At 39.9% G+C, this 22,525-nt stretch overlaps 1 protein-coding gene and 1 long non-coding RNA gene across 7 annotated transcripts in view; one reads left to right on the top strand and one right to left on the bottom strand.

Annotated features, from left to right (window-relative positions):
* Window positions 1–17,161, bottom strand: part of LOC116672929 (kinesin-like protein KIF21A) — a 65,828-nt gene extending 48,667 nt beyond the window's left edge. For all 6 annotated transcript variants that reach the window (XM_032504903.1, XM_032504905.1, XM_032504906.1 and 3 more), the window contains exons 1-2: window positions 16,931–17,161; window positions 25–247 (exon numbers count right to left, since the gene is read on the bottom strand). In XM_032504903.1, coding sequence (XP_032360794.1) covers window positions 25–247; window positions 16,931–16,974 — 267 coding nt within the window. In that variant the 5' untranslated portion in view covers window positions 16,975–17,161. The remainder of the gene's footprint in view (window positions 1–24; window positions 248–16,930) is intronic.
* A 1,414-nt stretch (window positions 17,162–18,575) lies between these two features.
* LOC116672934 (uncharacterized) overlaps window positions 18,576–22,525 on the top strand; it is a 17,280-nt gene continuing 13,330 nt past the window's right edge. Inside the window, exons 1-2 of the long non-coding RNA XR_004327692.1 lie at window positions 18,576–19,065; window positions 22,188–22,193. This is a non-coding gene — a long non-coding RNA (uncharacterized LOC116672934). The remainder of the gene's footprint in view (window positions 19,066–22,187; window positions 22,194–22,525) is intronic.

Raw genomic sequence — 22,525 nt, 5'->3', positions numbered from 1 at the left:
CAAGAGGAAAGCCTGTTGACCAACCTGTCCGTATGCAAAGATAGTGGCATTGTAGCCCTCAAAGCAGCCTTCGATGAGGCTCTCGGTGCAGTGGGTGTAGATGGTTTGCTGCTGCGTGTCCATGTCGAAGACGTGGTCGTAGGTGAAGGCCTTGTCCTTACCCAGGACCAACTGGGGCTCCCCGGGCATCACATATGTACAGATGTGGCAGCCCTCGATCTTCTCCTTGGCCAGCTGAGGACGGATCCTGTTAGACAAAAGGAGAGAGAGGCACAGTGAGATTTGTAACTGCCCACCATAAGCCTGGACTTTAAAAAAGGAGATAATAATAAGAAGCAGCCCTGTTTTTTCTAAGCATGTGGAGTGTTGAACAAGATATCCAGAAATTAGAAATCAGACCAACAGAGCTATCCCTATAGATACAGAGTGAGTTAATCTAAAAAACAATCCCTTTCAAGGACATTTCCAAGATCAATATCAACATCTTTTAAAGCAATGGTTACACTTTTTATTTTAAAAAACTTTCCAGACTGTCATATAGCTTTGGCACCTCAGGTCTGTGGATGTTGGTTAATGTGTGTGTAAGAGCAGAGGTGTCTGTGCAAGCATAAAGCCTGATCAGGAATATGTCTTATACTTGACATGATTGATTTTTATTATAGACTCAATGGTAAAAAAAAAATGTAGTTGAGCAGAAGACAGATAATATTTTCAACGAGCTGCAAACAGATGAGTGTGGCTACTGTGCAGTGGTGGGGTGTGTGTGTGTGTGTGTGTGTGTGTGTGTGTGTGTGTGTGTGTGTGTGTGTGTGTGTGTGAAGGACAACGCAGTGCCAGCACACTCTCCAGCAGCCACCATACACAGTACAGTGCCCTCCCTGTTCATGAAAAGGAGAGAGAGAGAGAGAGAGGAGAGAAGAGAGAGAGAGGAGAGAGAGAGGAGAGAGGAGAGAGAGGAGAGAGTAAGAGAGAGAGAAAGACGGAGAGAGAGAGAGAGAGGGCGAGAGAGCTCTGGATAAACAGTCCCACCCTGGATTTCATTAAGGAATCACTCTGTTTACTTTAGTGCAAATAAACACACTGTTGTTACATCATTTCCTCCCATGATGCACCTCTGCCTCTCATCACTGAACTCACTGTCCACCTGAAGAGGAAGTGAAAATATTGGAAGGAAATATTTGGAGACATTGGGAGCATTAAAATATCAGAAATATTTGCAACTTTGACAGAAACCTATTGAAGGTCATACACAGAAAAAGATCATACTGAAATACTACAAATAATAATGGACATGTATTTTAAAAAAAGTACTGCTGGGATACCTTTTGTTAATACATTTCTCGACTCCACGGCTACAGAACCCAGGTAACTGAAAATTACATAATAATATCCACGACTCCTGAGACTTTCAGAACAGTATCGTTATACATGGCTGCTCTTGCTGCTCTTTGCTAGCAAGCATTAACTCAGAGTGTGTGTGTGTGTGTGTGTCTGTGTGTGTGTGTCTGTGTGTGTGTGTCTGTGTGTGTGTGTGTGTGACAATGCGGCACTTTGCATGCAGTTTGTATTCTGTGTGCATTTCTTTCTGTGTGCTTGCATTAAAAAAAAAGGCTCACATTCATCACAGCAGTCTATAGAGCTTCTGAATGGTTTGAAAGGACGGTCAGTGTGAGTGTGCATGTATATGTGTATATGTGTGTGTGTGTGTGTGTGTGTGTGTGTGTGTGTGTGTGTGTGTGTGTGTGTGTGTGTGTGTGTGTGTGTGTGTGTCATCAGATCCCAGCTATTTAGCAGACTCTATCTGGGATTACAGCCCTGATGAAAAAAAGAGGACAGAGCCAGGGAGGGACCAATGGCTCCAGGCTTGAGGAGAAACACAGTCCTACCTGCAGTAACTGTACACCTGCAGAGCATTACTGTTATCTTTGTGTAGTGTAACGGACAGCAGAATTGCCCAATTTAGCAGTGTTAGCTATACAATGATGTGTTGTGTCAGTTTTTCATTACTGACAGCCAAAGCAAAATGTGGATAGTTGTGCATTTCGCTTACTTTTTGTGTTTAAAATTTCCCATTCCATTGGTTAAAAACATAGAAAGCATTTGACCGTGAATGGATTATTTGACATCACGTGAATGTATTCTAAATTTGAAATGAATATGAATCCTTAAAATTTGAAGAAATAAATCCTTTTTATCTGCTCCGTGTACATACTATTACAATTTTGAGTTAGCAAACCCTTGCTTATTTAAACATTCAGTAAACACAGAGCAATATTAGCATTCATTTTGAGTCGCCACCGGGTTCCTTTTAGCCTTGTTTTGGTCTCCACCATCACCAATATCTGGCTGAATATTGGCAGCTAAATGCTCCAATATGTTCACCAGCTAATCGCTAACTTTGTGGCGTTAAGCTAGCAGTTATTTTTGCTAAAACAGCTGGATGTCACATCTGGAAATTATGAAGAAGAGGGCAATGAGAGTGAACCAAAACATAAAAGCCGTGGGCCTTAAAACTAAAACATCGAGCTGAACAACAATCACTCCCATCGCGTCAAAAAGCAACGCTTGGTCAGATGTTGCTCTGGGTCGGGACGTTTGGCGTCACTATTTGGCGCTCTCGGGACTTGCATCTAGCCCTTTGGCGTCAGATTTAGACGCACTTGGTTGGGACACTTCGCTTTTTGACATTCCGGGTCAGGACGTACATTTAACTTATTATTATAACTTAACATTTGACCTTATTTATCTGTCATTTTAATTATATATGTATGCAGGAATGCATGTATATAAATCTTTGATTTTAATGTTATTGTTTTTTTTTTTCAAATAAACTATTAAACTAAACTAAACTAAACTGACATGAGGCAGAAGAACAGGACAGTTAAGTTTAGGAAAAGATCGTGGGTGGGGTTTTAAAATGTACGTTTCACTTACATGCGGGACAAGAACAGGACACAAACCCTGGTAGTCATGTGTTGTTCGACCTATCCACCACCTCAACCAACCTCCCTATGTGGGTTTCCGATCTTTCACACTACTCGCTACCGTTATTGCTCTTAATACCAGGTCATCTTACAGCACCGTGGTCAAGCAGCTGCTACGTCCGGCGCGTTCCATTCAGATGCCAAAGGGTTGATTTTTGCGTCAGTATACGACGCTGAGATCCTCTGACCATGCGCCAGTATTTACATACTCAGGAGTGTGAATGGATGGAGCTGAAACACGCCAAAAGGCTCCGTAGAGCTGAGGGCAACTATCCTGGCTCCGCCCTCCTACTTACTTATGCTCAAATGAAATGTACGAGAGTCTGGTAGGACCAGGCTAGAGGGCAATTGCAGAGTTGGATGAGAATTCTCTTTGCGTTTGTCATTAGAAGAATCCTCTTTCATACATAGTAATTTAGCCCATCTTTAACATGAAAATATGAATTTGTGCAGCTCTAGGTTTTGCAGCAGTGCTTATTAAAACCCTACATTCTAGGCTGTTGCCAATGAATCTGACGTAACTGTTACACTCAGAGTGTTTGGGTTATCTGAGGAGCCGGTGATTTAATGTTAGGATGTTTAGGGCATTACAGGAGAGAATCTGCATTAATCCTGTTTGCCACCTTCCCAAAACTTGACAGAGCGCCAATACTGTAATCCCTTGCAACAATGGAGGCACTCACTGCAGCTTACACTTACAGCAAGGGCATTTAGTCACTTGGTCAATGTTTACTTCGGCAACTTGAAAGAAGTGGTATGAAATATGGTCTTCAACATGAGATGTCAAATTTAGAATACACTAAAGACGGTGAAGTATAATTAAAGTCAATGGTTGCTTGTTGTGTAGACGAACCAAAGGAAACAAGTCTGTACAACTGTAGCACCATTTTGAACAAATGCCCAGTCTTTCTGATTGTGTTCATCTCCACAGTGAGATACAATGTTTGTTTTGTGTGTGACATCTCCGGGGTCCTCCATACATAAAGGGATAGATGGGTGGGCTAAAGAGGAAAATGAATATCTGAGAAAATGTCAGAGAGATAAAGAGAGAGAAAGAAAGAAAGAGGATAAAAAGAGACTTAGACGAGACATAATGGTTACAGCCCAGACAAAACACTGATGACAGTCTCTGCATTAGGAGGCCGCCACAGTCCATCCAGTCAGACCTATTATATGTCTGCGTAATGATGGTCTTTCACATAACAAGACCCTCAGACAGAACCAGTTCAGCCTTTTTTTTCTTACAAATTTCTTGGCTCAGTCTTGGCCCAGTGTCAAATAATTGTGACATCTTGTTTCAATTCATCTACTCTTAAGAAGAAGGTTTAAATCCCATGCCAACCCAATGGACAATTCTAATAAATCTGCGTCTAGACAATTGGTTAAATCCATGCTGTGCATTATTAGATCTCCGACGGTGTGTTACAGATCTCAAATAAAGAAATACCAAGTATGTCTTAGCCTCTCATTAATGAAGTTATGAGCAATGTGGCACAATGGACCTCTATTTTGAATTTTATGTATTCACAACTAATACAACTTCTGGCATCACGCGTCTCAGCTAACTGTAAACAGGTGAGGGATAAGCTAGGTGTGCAGCACGTCCTGCTGGTGTATTATTAGTGTGACTCACTTTGGCTGTGATTATGATCTGGTAGGCTTCACTCTGGCGTTCAACCGAAAACACTCTTTCTCCTGGCTGAATAAGGGCTGCCCTTCAGCACTGTGGAGCCTTACAGCGCTAATCCACCTTCTAGGGTGACACACGCAGGCTCCTCACAGGCTCTTTCGACAGGAAATGTAACTCTGCCACTTCCTAAATGTGCACAATCACACACTTATATAACAACACACACATGCACATAGAGAAGCATGCCTCAACACTTTCATACTAACGTGTACATAAACATAGTAGTAGTGGTTATGTTACTTCAATGTTAGCCATGCTTAATATTTCCTATATTGGTCCTCTTGTATATCATATACTTGTGTTTTGTATTGAAGTAAGATTTTACTTTTTTTAATAGTTCTACAGTGTCAAAAAAACAATTATTACTGTTACCAAATGTAAAAAAACAAAAGAAATTTACAAAAGGTACACACACACACACACACACACACACACACACACACACACACACACACACACACACACACACACACACACACACACACACACACACACACACACACACACACACACAGGATCAGAGACCCCCGAAGCCAAGTGAAAATCTTTGTGTCATAACTGCTCAACGCATTAATCCACTGAGACAGTTTCAGCTGGTTGGTGGAAATGCTTAGAAAAAAACACTGAGAAGTTCCAGAGTGGAGAGGATTAAAGAGATACTTTTACATAGTGGATTTTGGAGTATTTGTCACCAGTCACTTTCCAATACAGCATAAAGGTTGGTGTTGTTTTATCACAATAAAGACACAATCCAGGAAGGATTTTAATGGACAGTATTGTGCCGGAGGTGGCCATTAGTTCCAAACCAACCCAAAAGAACAAAAAAATCATAAAGTAAGACATCCATATTTTAGTAGTTTACTTAAAGGAATCATTTTGACTTCTTTGAAGGTACACTTATTCACAGCCTTGCCAAGATTAAGATAAGAGTATTGATTTCACTCTCAAGGATATACGACCCAAATGCTGCAGGAGCCGGCCGCTGGTTAGCTTAGCTTAGCATTGAAAACGGGGAAACAGCTAGGCCGGGGCTCTCTCCTTATCTGCCTATGACTTTGGAAAGCTAATACCAACCAATAAATAGTCTGGCCCCCTTTAATACAGCAACTTGTAATTTACACTTTGATTTTGTGTGGATCATCACAAAACAACATATTACATATTACAGGTAGGCAGATATTTCTAGCTTTGGACAGAGCCAAGCTAGCTGTTTCCTCTTGTTTCCAGGCTCAGTGCTCAGCTAAGATAACGGTCTCCCAGCAAGCTCCAGCTTTATATTGCATATTGTATATCTTCTTATCTAATTCTTTCTAAGGAAGCAAATAAGCACATAATGAAAGCTGCAATACATTACATTCAATGTCAAAAAAAAAAAAATGAAAGCATGTTTACCTTCCATATTGAACTAAATGTTAGTCCAACGGCTCAGATAGCTTGTTAGCTTTTGGCCACTGTGATGCTAACTGTGATAGCTGTTTAAGCGACAGCACTGGGAACTTGAACGTAATTACTTTTAAGTGGCAGCCAAATGACTAAAGGCTACAAATATCAAAAATATAAAAGTGTAATTTCAGGATAGCTAAACATCTCCCTCTTGATGAAACAGTTCATTATGAGTATCTGGAGCTTATGGAGTTCAGTGTTTAGCTAAAAGACACAGGCATGTACACATTAGTGTTATTCCAACATAGTACAGACACACACAGACACACACAGAACAGACCCAGACACACACACACACACACACACACACACACACACATATAAATATTATTATATATGAATATATATATGAAAACTGCAGTAATCAAGCCACTTTTAAAAAGAACAACCTAGACAAGTCACTAATGAGCAACTATAGGCCAATATCAAACTTCGTTTTTAAGTAATATCATTGAAAAAGTAGTCTTTCAACAACTCAACCATTCTTGTCACTAAGCAACAGTTTTGATACCTTTCAGTTGGGTTTCCGACACACCACAGCACTGAAACGGCTCTTGTCAAAGTCTTTAATGACATCCACCTTAACACAGAATGGCAAAATTTCAATCTTAGTTTACTTGATCTCAGTGCTGCATTTGACACGGTCGACCATGACATATTACTAGACCGATTGGAAAACTGGGTAGGACTTTCTGGCTTAGTACTAAACTGGTTAATCCTACTTACAAAATAGGGATTACTTTGTGTCAATAGGTAATTATGCATCTGAGCGTACAAAATGACGTGCGGAGTTCCGCAAGGCTCCATTCTGGGGCTCTTCTGTTTAACATCTACATGCTTCCACTGGCTCAGATTATGGAGAAAAACAAAATAAGTTACCAAGTTATGCGGACACACAAATTTACATAACCTTATCGCGAGGGACTATAGTCAATACAAAAACTGACTAAGTGCATAAACAAATTAACGACTGGATGTGCCAGAACTTTCTGAAATTAAATGAAAGAAAAACTAGGGTAGTTGTTTTTGGAAAAAAAGAGGAACGATTAAAGTCAGCTTCAAACAACAAGTTAAAAACAACAGACAAAGCCAGAAATCTTGGTGTAGTCATGGACTCAGACCTGAACTTTAACAGCCACATAAGACAATTACAAAGTCAGACTATCACCTTGAGAAATATCAAGGGTTAAAGGACTTATGTGATACAGGATTGGAAAAACTGGTCCATGCTTTCATCTTCAGTAGACTGACTACTGTAACGGGGTCTTTACAGGTCTCCCTAAAAAATCAATCAGACAGTTGCAGCTGATTCAGAACGCTGCTGCTCGAGTCCTCACTAAGACCAAGGGACGGATCACATCACTCCAGTTCTGAAGTCTTTACACTGGCTTCTGTGTCTCAAAGAATTGATTTCAAAGTACTCTTGCTAGTTTATAAATCCTTAACGGTTTAGGTCCAAAATACATTTCTGATCTGCTTACACTATGAACCACCCAGACCTCTCAGGTCATCTGGGAAGGTCTACTTTCTGTCCCAGAGTCGAAAAAACAGGGTGAAGCAGCTTTCAGTTTCTATGCTCCTCATATCTGGAACAAACTCCCAGAAACCTGCAGATCCGCTGCTACTCTCAGTTTTTTAAATCAAGGCTGAAGACCTTTTTTTTGATGCTGCTTTCTTTAAATGACGCTCTTTCTTTAATTTCTTATGCTGCACTGTAACTTTTATTCTTGTGTTTATGTGTCCTAATGTTCTATTTTGTTTTTAACTGTCTATTCATGTGTTTATTAATTTTAATGCTTATGAATTTTAACTGTTTGTACTTGTGTTTTATCTGTTTAACTGATTTTGTGTAAAGCACTTTGAATTGCCCTGTTGCTGAAATGTGCTATATAAATAAAGCTGCCTTGCCTTGCCTTACTATATATATATATATATATATATATATATATATATACATAATACATACACACACACACACACACACACACACACATATATATATATACACACACAACACATAACCATTATACATATATTTATATAATATATATCACATACGCACACACACATAATATACATACATATAATATCAAACACATACATATATATATATATATATAATATTACACACACAACATATATACATACATACATATACATACATACATAATACATACATACCATATATATTATAATATATATACATATAGCAGACTGATACACCACGGTGTAGAAGGAGAGTACCGCAGGTCCTTCACCCGGCCGCTGTCAGACTCTACAACACCTGCTCTACCTGATAGTGTTGTAGTTTCTGTCCCTTTTTTTCTCTATCTACATCACACATTTTCTGTTATCTTAATATTGGTATTTATATTATTTTATTACAAGTACTTATTTTCAATATTTATGGTCTCAGGTTAATATAATTTAAATTATGCTACGACTCTTGCTCTTTGCTTAATAAACATTCAACTTAATTTTTAACGTCACTTACACCGCAATATTGTTTCTCTTATCATGGCAACCGCACTTTAAAATTCTTTGTTTGACGGCATTTTACTTACTCAGTCTACCATATTTTCATTGTCTATTTCTTGCTGTATTTCTTGCCTTGTCTATTTTTTTTGTGCTTACTTGTTGTGTGTGTTATTGTTTTGTTTTTTGTTTTTTGCTGTTGCTGCTATGCTGCTACTGTAACACAGAATTTCCCCGTCGTGGGTGAATAAAGTATAATCTATATATATAATATATATAATCTATATATATATATATAACACACAGAGCTGGCATTGACTTATGTGAAGAGTTTTAGGTGATGATACACAGTTCACTGACCTTAGAGATTAAAGGACCACACACACACACACACACACACACACACACACACACAACACACACACACACACACACACACACACACACACACACACACACACACACCACACACACACACACACACACACACACACACACACACACACACACACACACACACACACACACACACACACACACACACACACAGGGCTTGTCAGCCTTTCCCATGTGACAGGTCCTCATTACTGCGATTACAGCGACAGCCTGAGAACAGTGGGCTCCTCGTGCACATGCGCATGCTTAACCACAGAAAACCAGACCTGTACTTCTTTAGCCTCGACTTTGGAGGTTACATACTATGACACTTCAGAGCGGAGTTAAACTGATGAAAGTTTAACCATTCCAACCAGCTTATGAATTTACTCTGCCTAAAATAAAAGCAGTTAGCCCTCTTATTCAACAAACCCCCCCCCCCCCCCCCCCCACCCCCCACACCACACACACACACACACCAACACACACCACACACCACACACACACACACACACCCACACACACCACACACACACCACACACACACACACACACACACACACACACACACACGCTGATATCAGGCTTACTGAAACATAGCATAATGATTGGCTGATTTCAGAAAGATGAATCAGCATGTCTATGCTAAGGATGCGGCCATTCACTAGCATCATCCTGACAACCAAAGCTGATGTTTTCATTCCTAACTACCAACTCTAATCCTCAGTAATTTAATTTTTAGTGTAGTGTTGAGGTTGACTTCAAATGCCGTGTACAGCTGGCACAGGCAGCACCGAGTGATTCAGCAGAAACAGAAAGGAACATCTGAGTCTACAGGGCAGCTAACAACCAGACTATTTTCTGCACATTTAAGACTGCTACCAGAACACTGACTCATCACCTGACCCGATCTAGTTGAGTCACATAGTTCACCACTTTTTCTTTTAAATTCAAATCCAGATTTGTTTCAATCTCATGCAAAATAATCTGCATTTTGATTTAACTGTTCAACCTAAATATAAACAAAAATGAACTATTACGGTGAGGAATAACCACCACTTTGAATTACACAATTGAAAAGATTCATTGTCAAAATAAATATTTACTAGGGGTGTAAATCGCAAGTTGTACCATGATATTGATTCTTTGTGCGACACAAGTCACAAAACTATAAAAATCTATCTCTGACACACTTGCTTGTTCCCTTTCATCTACATTTTCTTTGTTGGATGCCTTCTCGTCTTTGCATATAAAAGTAGATAAGGAAACTCATAAAGGCATACGGACATTCAACTGGGAAATTAGTTCTCAATTTTGAACAGAATTGCCCAAAAAGTTTAACAGGCAGCGTTCTTTGTCTTTGTGACATGCAGCCGAATAAGCAGCTGAAGAATGTCCGTGAGTGTGTTGGTGAAGATATGAGAGGACTGTAGTCCTCTGAGGTGATCTAACTGGGGACTAAGGCTGTCCAACGGAGGATAATAAGGGGCCACACTGCACAGTGCACGCACGCACGCACCTATTACAGGTCAAATCCTATTTCTAGTGAAAGGCCTCTGTTGAAGTGGAAATACTGAAAAGCGACATTGGATTATTTAGGACTCTATGACAGGAAACACAATCACGCAATTGCAAGAACGCTTCAGGTACAGCGTCATGATTTCCTTATATAACAATATGCAAACATTATACACACAACCACACACACACACACACACACACACACACACACACACACACACACACACGCAGCTCTTTTGTAGTACATAGGGCAGCAGGTGCACTTGTACATTTGCATTTCTCTGTTGACCGTCTAATGGCCGCCTAGAGCAAGAGGACAAGTGAGGAGACAAAGAAATGCTGGAAAGATGTATAGATAAAAGAGAGAAAGGTAGACCTTCTGGGCAGGTTAAATTGGCTCAGCACAATGAGCAACTACTGTTTGAACTCACTACAACACAGTCGGACAATCTATCCATTGTTTACCATAGCAGCTGCTCTTGACATCAAGAGCCAATTCATCGTATTACTCTCTTCAAGAAGCTAAATACAGCCATTCTCTCTCTCACTGGAAAAGTGATTGCCTTAAAACATAGCTCAACAAACATTTTTTTTTTTTTTAAATCAACAGTTTAATTGGATATTGCAATCTGCTAACTATCCTTAGAATTGTCACATTTAAAATGAATTCATCAAGAGTGCCGTAGAAGAGGTGCATCATCCGATCTGCTGTCAATTAAGATGCATAACTGTTTAACCTGGAAGACCATACACTGATGAAGGCTCCTACATGGATGTGAAGTGTCATTTTCTAACAAGGCTGCATCCTTAATGTTTTCAGGATGGCGAGAAAACTCACATCAGTTTACAGGAAAAGACGCATGACAATCAGAGCCTGACCAATATATCGGCCAATATTAGGCATTTCCTGATCTACGGTATCTGCATTTATAACGGCCAATTTAAAAAATTAAAACAGACTGTCAACCATGTTATGAGCGTTGGCGTTGCATAGTTTGTCCACCAGAGGACGCTCTACAACCTCCCTGTTGGCAAACACTGAGTTTTTGTTCAAGACTTTAGTTCAGACTATAAGTTGTATTTTATACATTTTTTTATCACAACTTTCATATATTTTGATGTTCCTCTGTTCTGTTGTGACAATAAAAATAAATTATATTATTTTAGTGAGAACTCATAAATAACTGAAAATAACTCATTTTAGGGAAATCTGTTTATGTTTTTTGTAACATTTCTGGATTTCTTTTTTTAAATACATATTGGCCAATACATTGGCATATCGGATTTTTAAATAACCAAATATTCATATCTTTATGGTGGGCTCTAATGACAAAGACCTTTTCGCCCCTTGTGAAAACAGCTAGGCAAGTGATGTGCAAGGCCCGGAGGGCGTTTGGGATGAGAGCAGGAAAAAATGAAGGAGGGGGCAAGAGAGCAGGAAAGAGAAAAAAGACCGAGAGGGTGTCCTGCTGACTCAGGTTTCATCCCAGTTCTGAATCGCTTCTGGGTCAAGGTTGCTGGGCAGGAAGGAGGTTTGATGGTGGCTGTCAAGACAAGGCGTATGAGGATAACAACACACCACACACACCACACACACACACACCACACACACACACCACACACACACACACACACACACACACAACACACACACCCACACACACACACACACACCACACAACACACACACACACACACACAACACACAAGGCTTGATGGAAAACCACATGGGTCCTCGATGAAAGACTTGGTAAAAGCAGTGGAAAAGTCAGGGAAATACGTAACAAAAAAAAGGTTTGCATTATTTATGGGAGGAAGTCAAAAAAATGTGGCTTTAAAATACAGCTACAGCAATCACTCTAAGCTAACTCTAAGCTGTAATTAGTCAAAAAAAATCCCATTGAATTATCTCTGCTTGTGCTAGTTAGACAGACGTTATCAATATCTCAGTAATTGCAACATCCCATGGCAGCAGATGGTTTTCAGTATGCTTCGTTTGTGTCTCAGTTCACTTGAGTTGGTTCATGAATATTATCATGAATGCCTGGCGGACAGGGGTTTTTCACACACACACACACCCCACACACACACACACACACACACACACACACACACAACACCACACACACACACACACACACACACACACACCACACACACACAACACACACACACACACACACACACACACACCCACACACACACACACACACACACACACACACCACACACACACACACCCCTTTTTGTATATGGCAGCCGGAGCACAGCCTTTGCCCTCAAACATATCACAAAGGTCAAGAAGGTGGGACTGTGTATGACAGACACCTGAGAGGAGCAATAGGTTAAGACAGTCTGGATCTTAGTAAGGGGTGGATCTAGTTTGCATTTTCCCAATTTCCCTAACAGATTCACTTACCTGCAACGTGCTCTGTGAGATGTGGAAGTGTAAGCAACTAGTTTAAGCATTAAAATGAAGATTACAAACAATCTTCCAGCTTTCCATTTTCACAACCACTCACTCTAACTTATCTAATTAAAGAGGAAGAGCTATCTGTTCTGAATTCAACAGCTAACAACCTGGTTCCACACCGCTGGCTGTAGGTTCTTAATTATTAAAACCGCACTTGAAGGATATCAAATTACTAATAAGTGACTCAAGTGGCTCCTTTGGGCAAAGTCTGGACCGTGACTTACTTCTCGGATAAATTGGTAACTTCCTGTATTGTTTGATCACGGAATATGGGACGGGATAAACATATTGCAAACACGCGCACACAGATGTTACATAAGGAAAAGATCTGGAGCACATTCACACAGGGGATAACCCAGCAAACACCAACTCAGTATGTTTGTGTGTGTGTGCGTGGGTGTGTGTGTGTGTGTGTGTGTGTGTGTGTGTGTGTGTGTGCGTGTTTTGCTGAATTGTCCAACAACGTGCTACAGAAGTGACCCATCTGCAAGCTGTCATGCATGATAATCTTCAAAACCAGAGATAGCAGCACAGCACACGCACATCTAATAACCCATTAATAGGCTAGTTCCATCATTTTTCCAGTAATAAATCAAAATGACAAAACTCCCAGAAACACCTTCCCTCTGTTCAGGCTCCAGACACCTTTCTTTCTTGTTCTGCCTCGGAAAAAAAGAGAGTTAGGGTGATAAAGAAGCATTTCATCACTCTGGACATGTTGGGATGGAAGATTAGGAGCTTCCTAACAAACAGCATTGGCCTCACAGGCTCAGACACGTATTGGTTGGAAATCTGCTGATTACTGCAAACACACGCAAACACACAGACACACAAGCTAACTAAACAATTACAGATTAGGGGGAGGCTGACAGTCAAAGCAAACTCTAAATAATTAGAATGTTGCCACAGTGATTAATCGAGCTGAAAACACCCAACATGGAGCTGCGGTTTGATGTTCAAAGAGATGAAGATTTAATAGCAGATGAAAAGGTGCGACTTCCAGGGAATATTAAGTGAAATCAATTGAACTTTCATGGAAAGATTTTGATATGATGTATTTTATAAAAAACGCAACACAAACGATCACATTTGCTAGTGTGGGAGGGTGTGTGTCCACTGCCATGTTGCTGTTAAGGAGGGGTCCACTATGACAACTTTACAACACTATGTTGTTACAGTTTGTATTTCTTTCACCTTTGCTGTCTTAGTGAATTCATAGGTTGTTTAATACGGAATTTTCTAATGTTTTCACTGTAGCGGCAAGGCATGGGACTCCTTGAAAGTATCTAATTGCTGACATAGCGGGAAACATTATTGCTGCCGAGTCTCAATTCATCACATAACACAAATATCTGCAGATTACAGCCTTACCTCAGGTCAGCACACACACAGTACAGTATATGCACAGTATATGTATTAAAAGTTAAATTTAGTTCAAACTGCATTTATAGATTTTTGACCGAGCTGTAAAAACATACAACATTTACATAATTATCACCCGATAAAGTTGTTACGGCTAATGTGTTAGCAAATAATTACCTGCTACAAATCTAGCAGACAAAGAAGCAACATTAGCATTAGTTTGTAGTTTCTGCCCCCCCCCTGGTGAATTTAAGTCCATTAGCTACTCTCTTTTTAGCTCTGTTTTAGGGGAAATATCCGGCTCTTTAGCAGTTTAATGCTCTCCTATGTTTACCAGCTAATTGCTAACCGTCTGTTGTTTGGAGCTAGTTAGCTTAGCATGGGTTTATCAGAGTTTTTTTCTTTAAAAAAACAGCTTCCAGCTGACCCAAATGATGCGTGAGACTGAACCAAAACAATGAGCTAATATTCTCCAGGGTTATCATTTGCTGTGAGTTTTTTTCACTAACCTTTCACTTTACACATAGTCATTTGATTCATTGTTCATATAAAACTATTGATAAGTGCAGCTTTAGGGTTAAATGTTCCAACAGACTTATTAATGTAACTTATCAACCAGTTTGAATGTATCAATGGCATGTGTTTGTTTCAATGTCATATTTTTTGTATTGTACATGTTGGCTCACTGTTGTGGCCTCCTTAAATGGAAATGTCATTGTTGATGTAATTAGCTTCACCTGGGCTTATAGTTTAAGTCTAAAGGTCTATACTCACTCATGCAAATAAAGCACACAGTATACAGTAATAACAAGCTCTGTGAGCTTGCAGGTAAGGTCAGCTGAGTCTCAGTGACAGGAAGTGGAAAATAAGAGAATATTTACAAAGCACTTTCAGGTGCCACAGCTGACCTCAGAAAAGGCTCTGAACTGCTGACTCTACCTACAACAAACAGGACTCAAGGTCTTTTCCACAGAGGAGCAAGTATTAGGCCTACTCATAGTTTTGCAGAATCAAAATGATCAAACCCAACTCCACCCTTCATCCATGTCATATTACTGGCCTATTCTTAATTGTTATTTTCAGATCAACCATTTCTAAAAGTCGTGCAACTGTCACACAACATGTCTGCTGAGAGTAGGTTAGTTCGTACGTAATTACTGTTAAATTCAAAAGTTCCCATCAAAGGAATTAGTGAATGGAAGAAAGCAAGAAAAATAGCCTATATGAAAGGATAAACCAATGAATAGATGACTAACCAATTGTACTAAAAGTGGAAACCCAAACAAGCAAATAAGACAACAGAGCTCTACAAATAATGAATGAAGCCTGAGCCTGAGCTTTCAAAGAAGATACAATAGCAGGTGGTTTCCACTCAAACAGACAAACACACATACAGTTTCTTTAGCCTTGTGTTTTGAGTGTGCGTGTGTGTTGTAAAGTTTAAAAATTATTCGGAACTTGTCTACAGCAAATTAAGTCAGCAACCTATGCCCCTACTGAATTACTAAGGAGGCCAGACAAATGAAATGTTATTGATGAGACTTTACGTCACTGAGAACCAGAGTGCATGACAGGATATATACTAGCAGATTGTGTATTATCTAAGACAGAGAGAGACTTTTAAACTGAGTTGGCACAGTAAACAGAGTCCTGGGCCAAAGTCTGAATGCACAATGACATCCAAGACAGAGAGAGGGAAGAGAAACATGAGAGGTACATGCTTTTGTCCTCTATCTCTCTATCTTCCACTGATCCAGTTCACATGACATCTCTGATTGTCCTTCCACACACACACACAGAGAAAGAGAGAGAGAGAGAGAGAAAGAGAGAGAGAGAGAAGAAAAGTGCCTGCCCCCTACCATGTCACTCTATTGATTTCTTAAGTCTTACTGTTCCACACACACAAACACTTCTGAGAGATGCTGATATAAGCGGTGACCAGACGGTGGCTATCTCAGCTTGTCTGCAGTGGAAGTAGCAGCATGGATTGGCCAAGGGGGCCAAGGGTCAAATCAGTACAATGGAGCAATTGCAAACAGCCTGAAACATGATACACTACGAATTAAGAATGTAAAATGCCTGAAAACAAATGGGATCCCAAGCAGTAATAACCTGCATGTGGCTACTTAAAGCAATGTCTACCTGTGTGTTGTTGGGACTACAGTCACACCATGTCATTGGAGAGTGACAGGCTTTTCATTGGCCTAATCCCTCAGAGCTCTTCATTCATATATCCACTACACAGCATGCAGTGTAGGTATTAACAAAATAAGCTCATGATGTAACCATGGGCTACTGGTCTGTATGTCCTGTGTCGATCATGCAATGAGCATTAATAAAGTGCATCTCCCGGCATGGGTATGGACAAGGGAACATGTGGCTTCAAAATAAAAGCATATTTTGGGAGTAAGGGGTATTGCTTTGGAGGGACTCGGGGATTGAAGAAGAAGAACGGATGTACTAGAGACAGGCACAGGTTGGTTGGGGTGTCTGAGCTGAATATATGGTCAACAATACACAGTGAAGCACACATTAAAGCAGGAATAACGTGCATGGTTGTAGCAGGTGCGAGCATCTTCGGAGAGAGGAGGGTCGGTGCATCCTTACCTCAGGGCTACGCGCACCGAGCTCTCATCCGGCCCGCCGCTCATGGTGTCGCCGGTGGATAGTCCAAAGAGTCCGCTTATAAATAGCTTGATTTCCCTTTTTCTTTATCCTGTTAGCGAGACAAGAGAGCGCCGTGGGCTTCCCTCCCTCCCTCCCAGGAAAGCGCGTCTATCTTGAGCACTCACCACCTCCTCCTCGCCATGTTTTATGCGATGGAGCAGCGGATTGTGGTCTGATAGTTTTCCTTTTTCATGGCCGGGGGAAATGTGCTTCGAGATCCGGCGGTGGTCACCTGTCCAGAGGCATCGTGTCAGCCGCCTTCCCGGGCAGAGAGCGGCGTGTGTGTGGACGAGCTGGGATCCACTTGGCGTGTGACTCTCGAGACGGAGGACGTCATCAAACCCCTCCCCCTTCTCCTGAGCTCTACCAATCCAGATAGGGGACGACCCCAACCTTACCCACAACTCAAGAGAATGCTCAATAATAACAATACTAATAGTAGGCCGACTACTAGCCAAATAACAATGTCCGTTGATGAACGTGTACAACCGTGCATCATAAATGAATCGGCAAATAATGTTATCAGACCTCTTGAATAACTGAATAGGATTTTTACACGCAACTCTGTACAATGCATTTCTTCGGGAAGACAATGTGAAAGACAATTTATGGTTTGTCAGTTCTTTCGTTGTCTATTTTTTTTTATTATCTTTTTTTTTTAGTCTATTTTTCATTCCGTCCCTGCTTTACGTCACAACTATATGAGCTGCCGTGCATGTAGATTGTCCAATAAAGTTTGTTATTAAGACAGACTCCACCAGCCTATTTTTAAATCAGGTATTTGATGGACAACATGCATGTTCCAATAACAAATATATCAAGTCTGTGACCATAGATTATAATGTGGAGCCCTAAAAAAAAAAAAAAAATGTACTTATAATATTTCCAATGCAAACTATAAAACGACACAAAAGGTGAATGCAAATCCGGATTCGCATACGTAAACAAGGCTGCTTGGCTATGCTGCCATCTTGTGGTCACCTCAAATCATTACACTGTAGGAGTCTTTGAAGGGAAATGCATTTTTCACCAGCAGATGGCCTCACTAACTCGCTTGTTGTGTCCTAATCCCAGAACACATACTTACATACTACTCGTCAAAAGTATACCTTTGACACAAGACAATCGTTTAATCGATTTAATAGTTGATGTTTAAGGTGTTAATGCATGGATCTGTTACACCTGTTCTGTTATCCAGCTGTGAGCAGCTCCTCCTCCTTGCACAGTGCATTGTGAGACTATAGGGTACATCAAAAGAACACTTCAAAATCAAGTGTTTCTTAGTTTTTTAAGTGCACATGGACCACCTTTCTTGGTCTATAAATAACTTGACATTAACTTCTCAATATTAAAAAATACAGATGTGACCAAAAGACCTGTAGCTAATCTAAGCATTTCGAGGTTTATTTTAAGGTATTGAAACTTGAAATGGTGCAAATTGTGTAGAAGGGATGGTGAACAAAAACAAAGCCCGTTTTTTTGAGGTTGCACTGTATGGTTTTTTTAATTACAAGAAAATACATCTTCATCTTTCAACTTAAAGTGACCATAGCACATGAATATTTAACAGATGACCTTTATGCCGATGTACCTCTCTTGGTTCTAAGGTTAAAGAATACAGATTCCTACACATGCACAATGAGATCCCAATAGAGGAAGTCTGGGTTTCAGGAGTTAGAAATATAAAATAGTTATGGGAGTTTTGATTGCAAACTGTAGTCATGTAGAAACTACAAAATGTACTAATCCCTGCTTTTGAGAACAACTGTACTTGTGGTCATTCACCTATCTCTCCTGTGTTATTCTGTCCTACACCAACATTTTCCATGTTAACAGTTCACAGGCCACATGCACAGTAAATCTCAATTGAAACACCATGTGGTTCTATTAAAGTAATGTTACATGCACTATCAACACAATTATAAAATGATCAATTATCAAACTGTATGACCTGTTTCAATGTATATTCATTGTCTTCATAAACCTTAAGAGATGCTTTAATATACATAATGGATACATTCAATCTTACTTACTTACAAAAGGGAAGATAGAATGTAAAACCTTAAGTATCAAAAGTTATTACAGTATATAGCAGGGTCAAAGCGTAGCAGGCGACTGAAGGCCCAACTTCACTGGTAAGTAAGCTTAACTGGTTTCCTAAAAGGGGTAAAAAATGATGAGGTGCCACTTAAAAATATAATGTCGAGTTTTTCCCACCCATCTTTATTCGCCCAGAACCAACTTCAGTCAAGAAAAAAGACGCTAAACTTCATGCAGTCACGGCAAAATCTATTGGAATATTCTACCTGCAGTAACAACTTGTGGCCACTTGGGGGCAGTGAAAACGAGTTTAACAATAACAAACTGGCATACATATAATACTAATTTATACTTTTGAGTTGATATTGCAAACAGTGGCCCATCCGGAGCAACATTATCATTCATTTTGGAGTTGTGTGAATTGAATATTTTCTCTCCTTTTATCGTTGTTTTGCAAAAATCTGGCTATTTAGCTGCTAGCTAAATGTTACAGTTGCTCAATATTTGCTAGCTAGCTAGTTGCTAACTTAGTCTGTTTGCAGTGCTGGGCAGGTAACAACCGCCTGCTGTGGCCGAAAACAACCTAATGAGAGCGGTGCGAGTAAAACAAAAGGACCCGAAAACCAAAACGACGACTTAAAAGTTGCTACAAAAGCTCGAGCTGAGGGGAACTGCAGGGTTGAGTAATAATTGTGTGTCCATCACTACAAGAGACCCCCTTCACATAGGCCAACATGTATGTAGTCCATTGGTTATAGCCACTTTAGAGACATTAATAAATAAGAAGACAAGTCATTGCTGAGGTAATTTCATAATTAGTAGTCCCTAACCATGTAATTAATGGATAATTATCCCCACTGTAAACAGCTTCTAAAAACTAAGTTAGGCTCGGTTTTTTGGTTGTTGGTGTGTATAGGTGACAAATTAGCCCACTCTTAGCCATATAATCATTAGAAAGAATATGGAGCACACTTTTACACAATTCAAATCAGAAGAAAATTCATAAAAACACCCAAAAACAGAAAAATAAAAACCTATACCGCAGCATGAAGCATACTAAGAAAATGGCAACTCATCATTTACTATCCAAAATTGGGATAAAAATAGTAGTAGGTCTGACTTTTTAACTATTGAAGCTACGGTCATGCCTATAAATGTCAGGCACTCTCTACTCTAGAGCTGACCTCATGTTCCACTGTCACTTGGCAGACTCCGTGTCATTCAGAGGCTTGTCTGGCCTCTTGTCAACAGAGTCTGACCAACGGCACACAAAGATAACTTATTTCAGGTCAGACACTTCAGTGTCAAATGCTGTTGGAAAGGCCTGCAAGCCATTTTCAAGCCCTACAGTACTGTCTTTGATGCTCTCTTGCTTAATGAAGGAAAGCATAATCATTTTTTTTTGCAGTCCAGATTATTATATTACAAGACCATCAGAGAGCATTCCAGTTATTATCCCTTTAGATAATAAAGGGATGTATTAACATTCCTATTTTAACTTAGTTATTTTTCTTCTCCAGTCACATTTTAGGGAAGGGAATCTACATTTGTCCTTGTGTAACCTAGCAGCCATCATCCTGAGCAGAGCAGGGCTGCATCCAAATGGTCTTAAGTCCTTTTCTTAAACTGAACACTACAAGCCAAAAGGGGGTGGGGGGGTGGTTGGTTGCAAATGTTTAAAGTCTCAAATGGGGCAAAAATGTTGCACTTCCTGGATGCAGCCGCAGCTCAGTCTAACAACTAATAAAAGGCCTGAAGGAGTTGCTAACATACTCAACAATTCATATTATGAGTACCATAACAAATTAGATGACGCAGGTGTAGCCATATACCTAAAACAAGTATCCATTTACTTATTTCTTTGCAGACAATAAGAAGCCAATGTGTACTTTGAAATATAGCAGTGCACTTGTTTGTGTTCTGCTGATGTGACTGATTGTCCATTCTCTGCAACACAGACGGAGCAGTGTGTTAACTAAACCGAGGCATAATAACACAATAGTGGTGTTCTAAGCAGTGAGATGACTTGATATTACACCGTAACAGCCACTTAAACATCAAAAGTGACATGGTTTGAGTACTGTAAAGAAAGAAATGCAAATGTTGCTGGGTGCTTGTTTTTCCATTCTTAAATGCAGTAATAATTGGAATTTCTTGTTAAACTTAATGCCCAATTCAATGCATGAAACCGAAAATGTATGGCACAAACCCCTCTCCCATTTAATGAAGTACAATCTGGGAGGCATAATTTATCTTTCCTCACACACAGGTCTGAACCACAAAAGGAACAAACTATAAAAGCAGTCCCAACCACAGCTTAGAACCACCACATGAGAACACAATGTTTAGGACTTTTTTTTTTTTTTTTTTTTAACATAAGAACTACATGATGTTAATGTAACAAATCAATGAGTTCACAGTACCACAACGTCAGACAAGTTTCTGGTAACAAACATGGAGGCTAAACAAAGGAAAAAAATAACTCACTTGGATCCTGAATTTAGCTAAGATGTATGTCAGCCAATAGTCAAGAGGCAACCAACATGTTGAAGTGCCCTTGAGCCAAAAATGAAATCCCAACCAGCGCCAGCATCTGTGATCCATAAACAAGCCTGACCTAAAACTGTTTTACTACTGTATATTAGCCCTATTATGTAATAACCCATTAAGGCCTTGTATATTTTAACAAATAACATGGAGTGTTATCTTAAATATAGACGTGCATGCATGTAAAACACACTTATATTAAAAGATAATCCACTTTACAAAGGAGACCTTGAGAAAAGTATTTCTTACATTGTCAGATTTATATGAAGTGTTTCTTAAAAGGTGCACTATGACTTCCTGCATGGTCACTTTGGGTTAAAACAAAACAGAGCAAGCTCGCCCCTCCCCCCATGTTTCCGTAACTGTCAGGAGACACTGACTGTCACTAACCCCCACCCGCTCCCCAAACCATCTCTTCAGTGATTGGCTGGAGTGGTTAGTTGTTGTTTTGGTGTCTATCCTGTGCCACTAGTGTTTATCTGACATTTACTCCCAATTCCCACCGGTTGTGGAACATCTGCGTCTGTGCATTTAAAGCACCCCCTAGTGGTCAATTTGAATGAGAATTGTAGCGTATGTGTGAGGTCATTGTGTAAACATTTCCTGGAAGTTTTGTGTTGATTGGACAAACATTTGGTAATTTATAGCCTGATTTGCGCTATATCAACTGCAGTTCGTTTTCATTTATAGCGCCCCCTGGTGTTCAATTTGAAACTTTCAGGGCGTGGCTCAGGTACTTATGAGGACATATTCTGAGATATTTGTGATGATTGGACAATGAATATGTGATTTATAGTAAAATATGTGTAATGCAGCGAACCTATCTTGTAGTGTCCCCTAGTGGCGTATGTATATAAAACTGTCTGGGTATATCTGGTGCACTTATCTGAACATACCCTGAGTTTTGTGGGTTAGGGTACTAGTGGCGTATGTATATAAAACTGTCTG

The sequence above is a fragment of the Etheostoma spectabile genome, chromosome 23, assembly GCF_008692095.1.
Source record: "Etheostoma spectabile isolate EspeVRDwgs_2016 chromosome 23, UIUC_Espe_1.0, whole genome shotgun sequence".
Classification (NCBI taxonomy): domain Eukaryota; kingdom Metazoa; phylum Chordata; class Actinopteri; order Perciformes; family Percidae; genus Etheostoma; species Etheostoma spectabile.
This window is presented reverse-complemented; position numbering and strand designations above follow the sequence as displayed.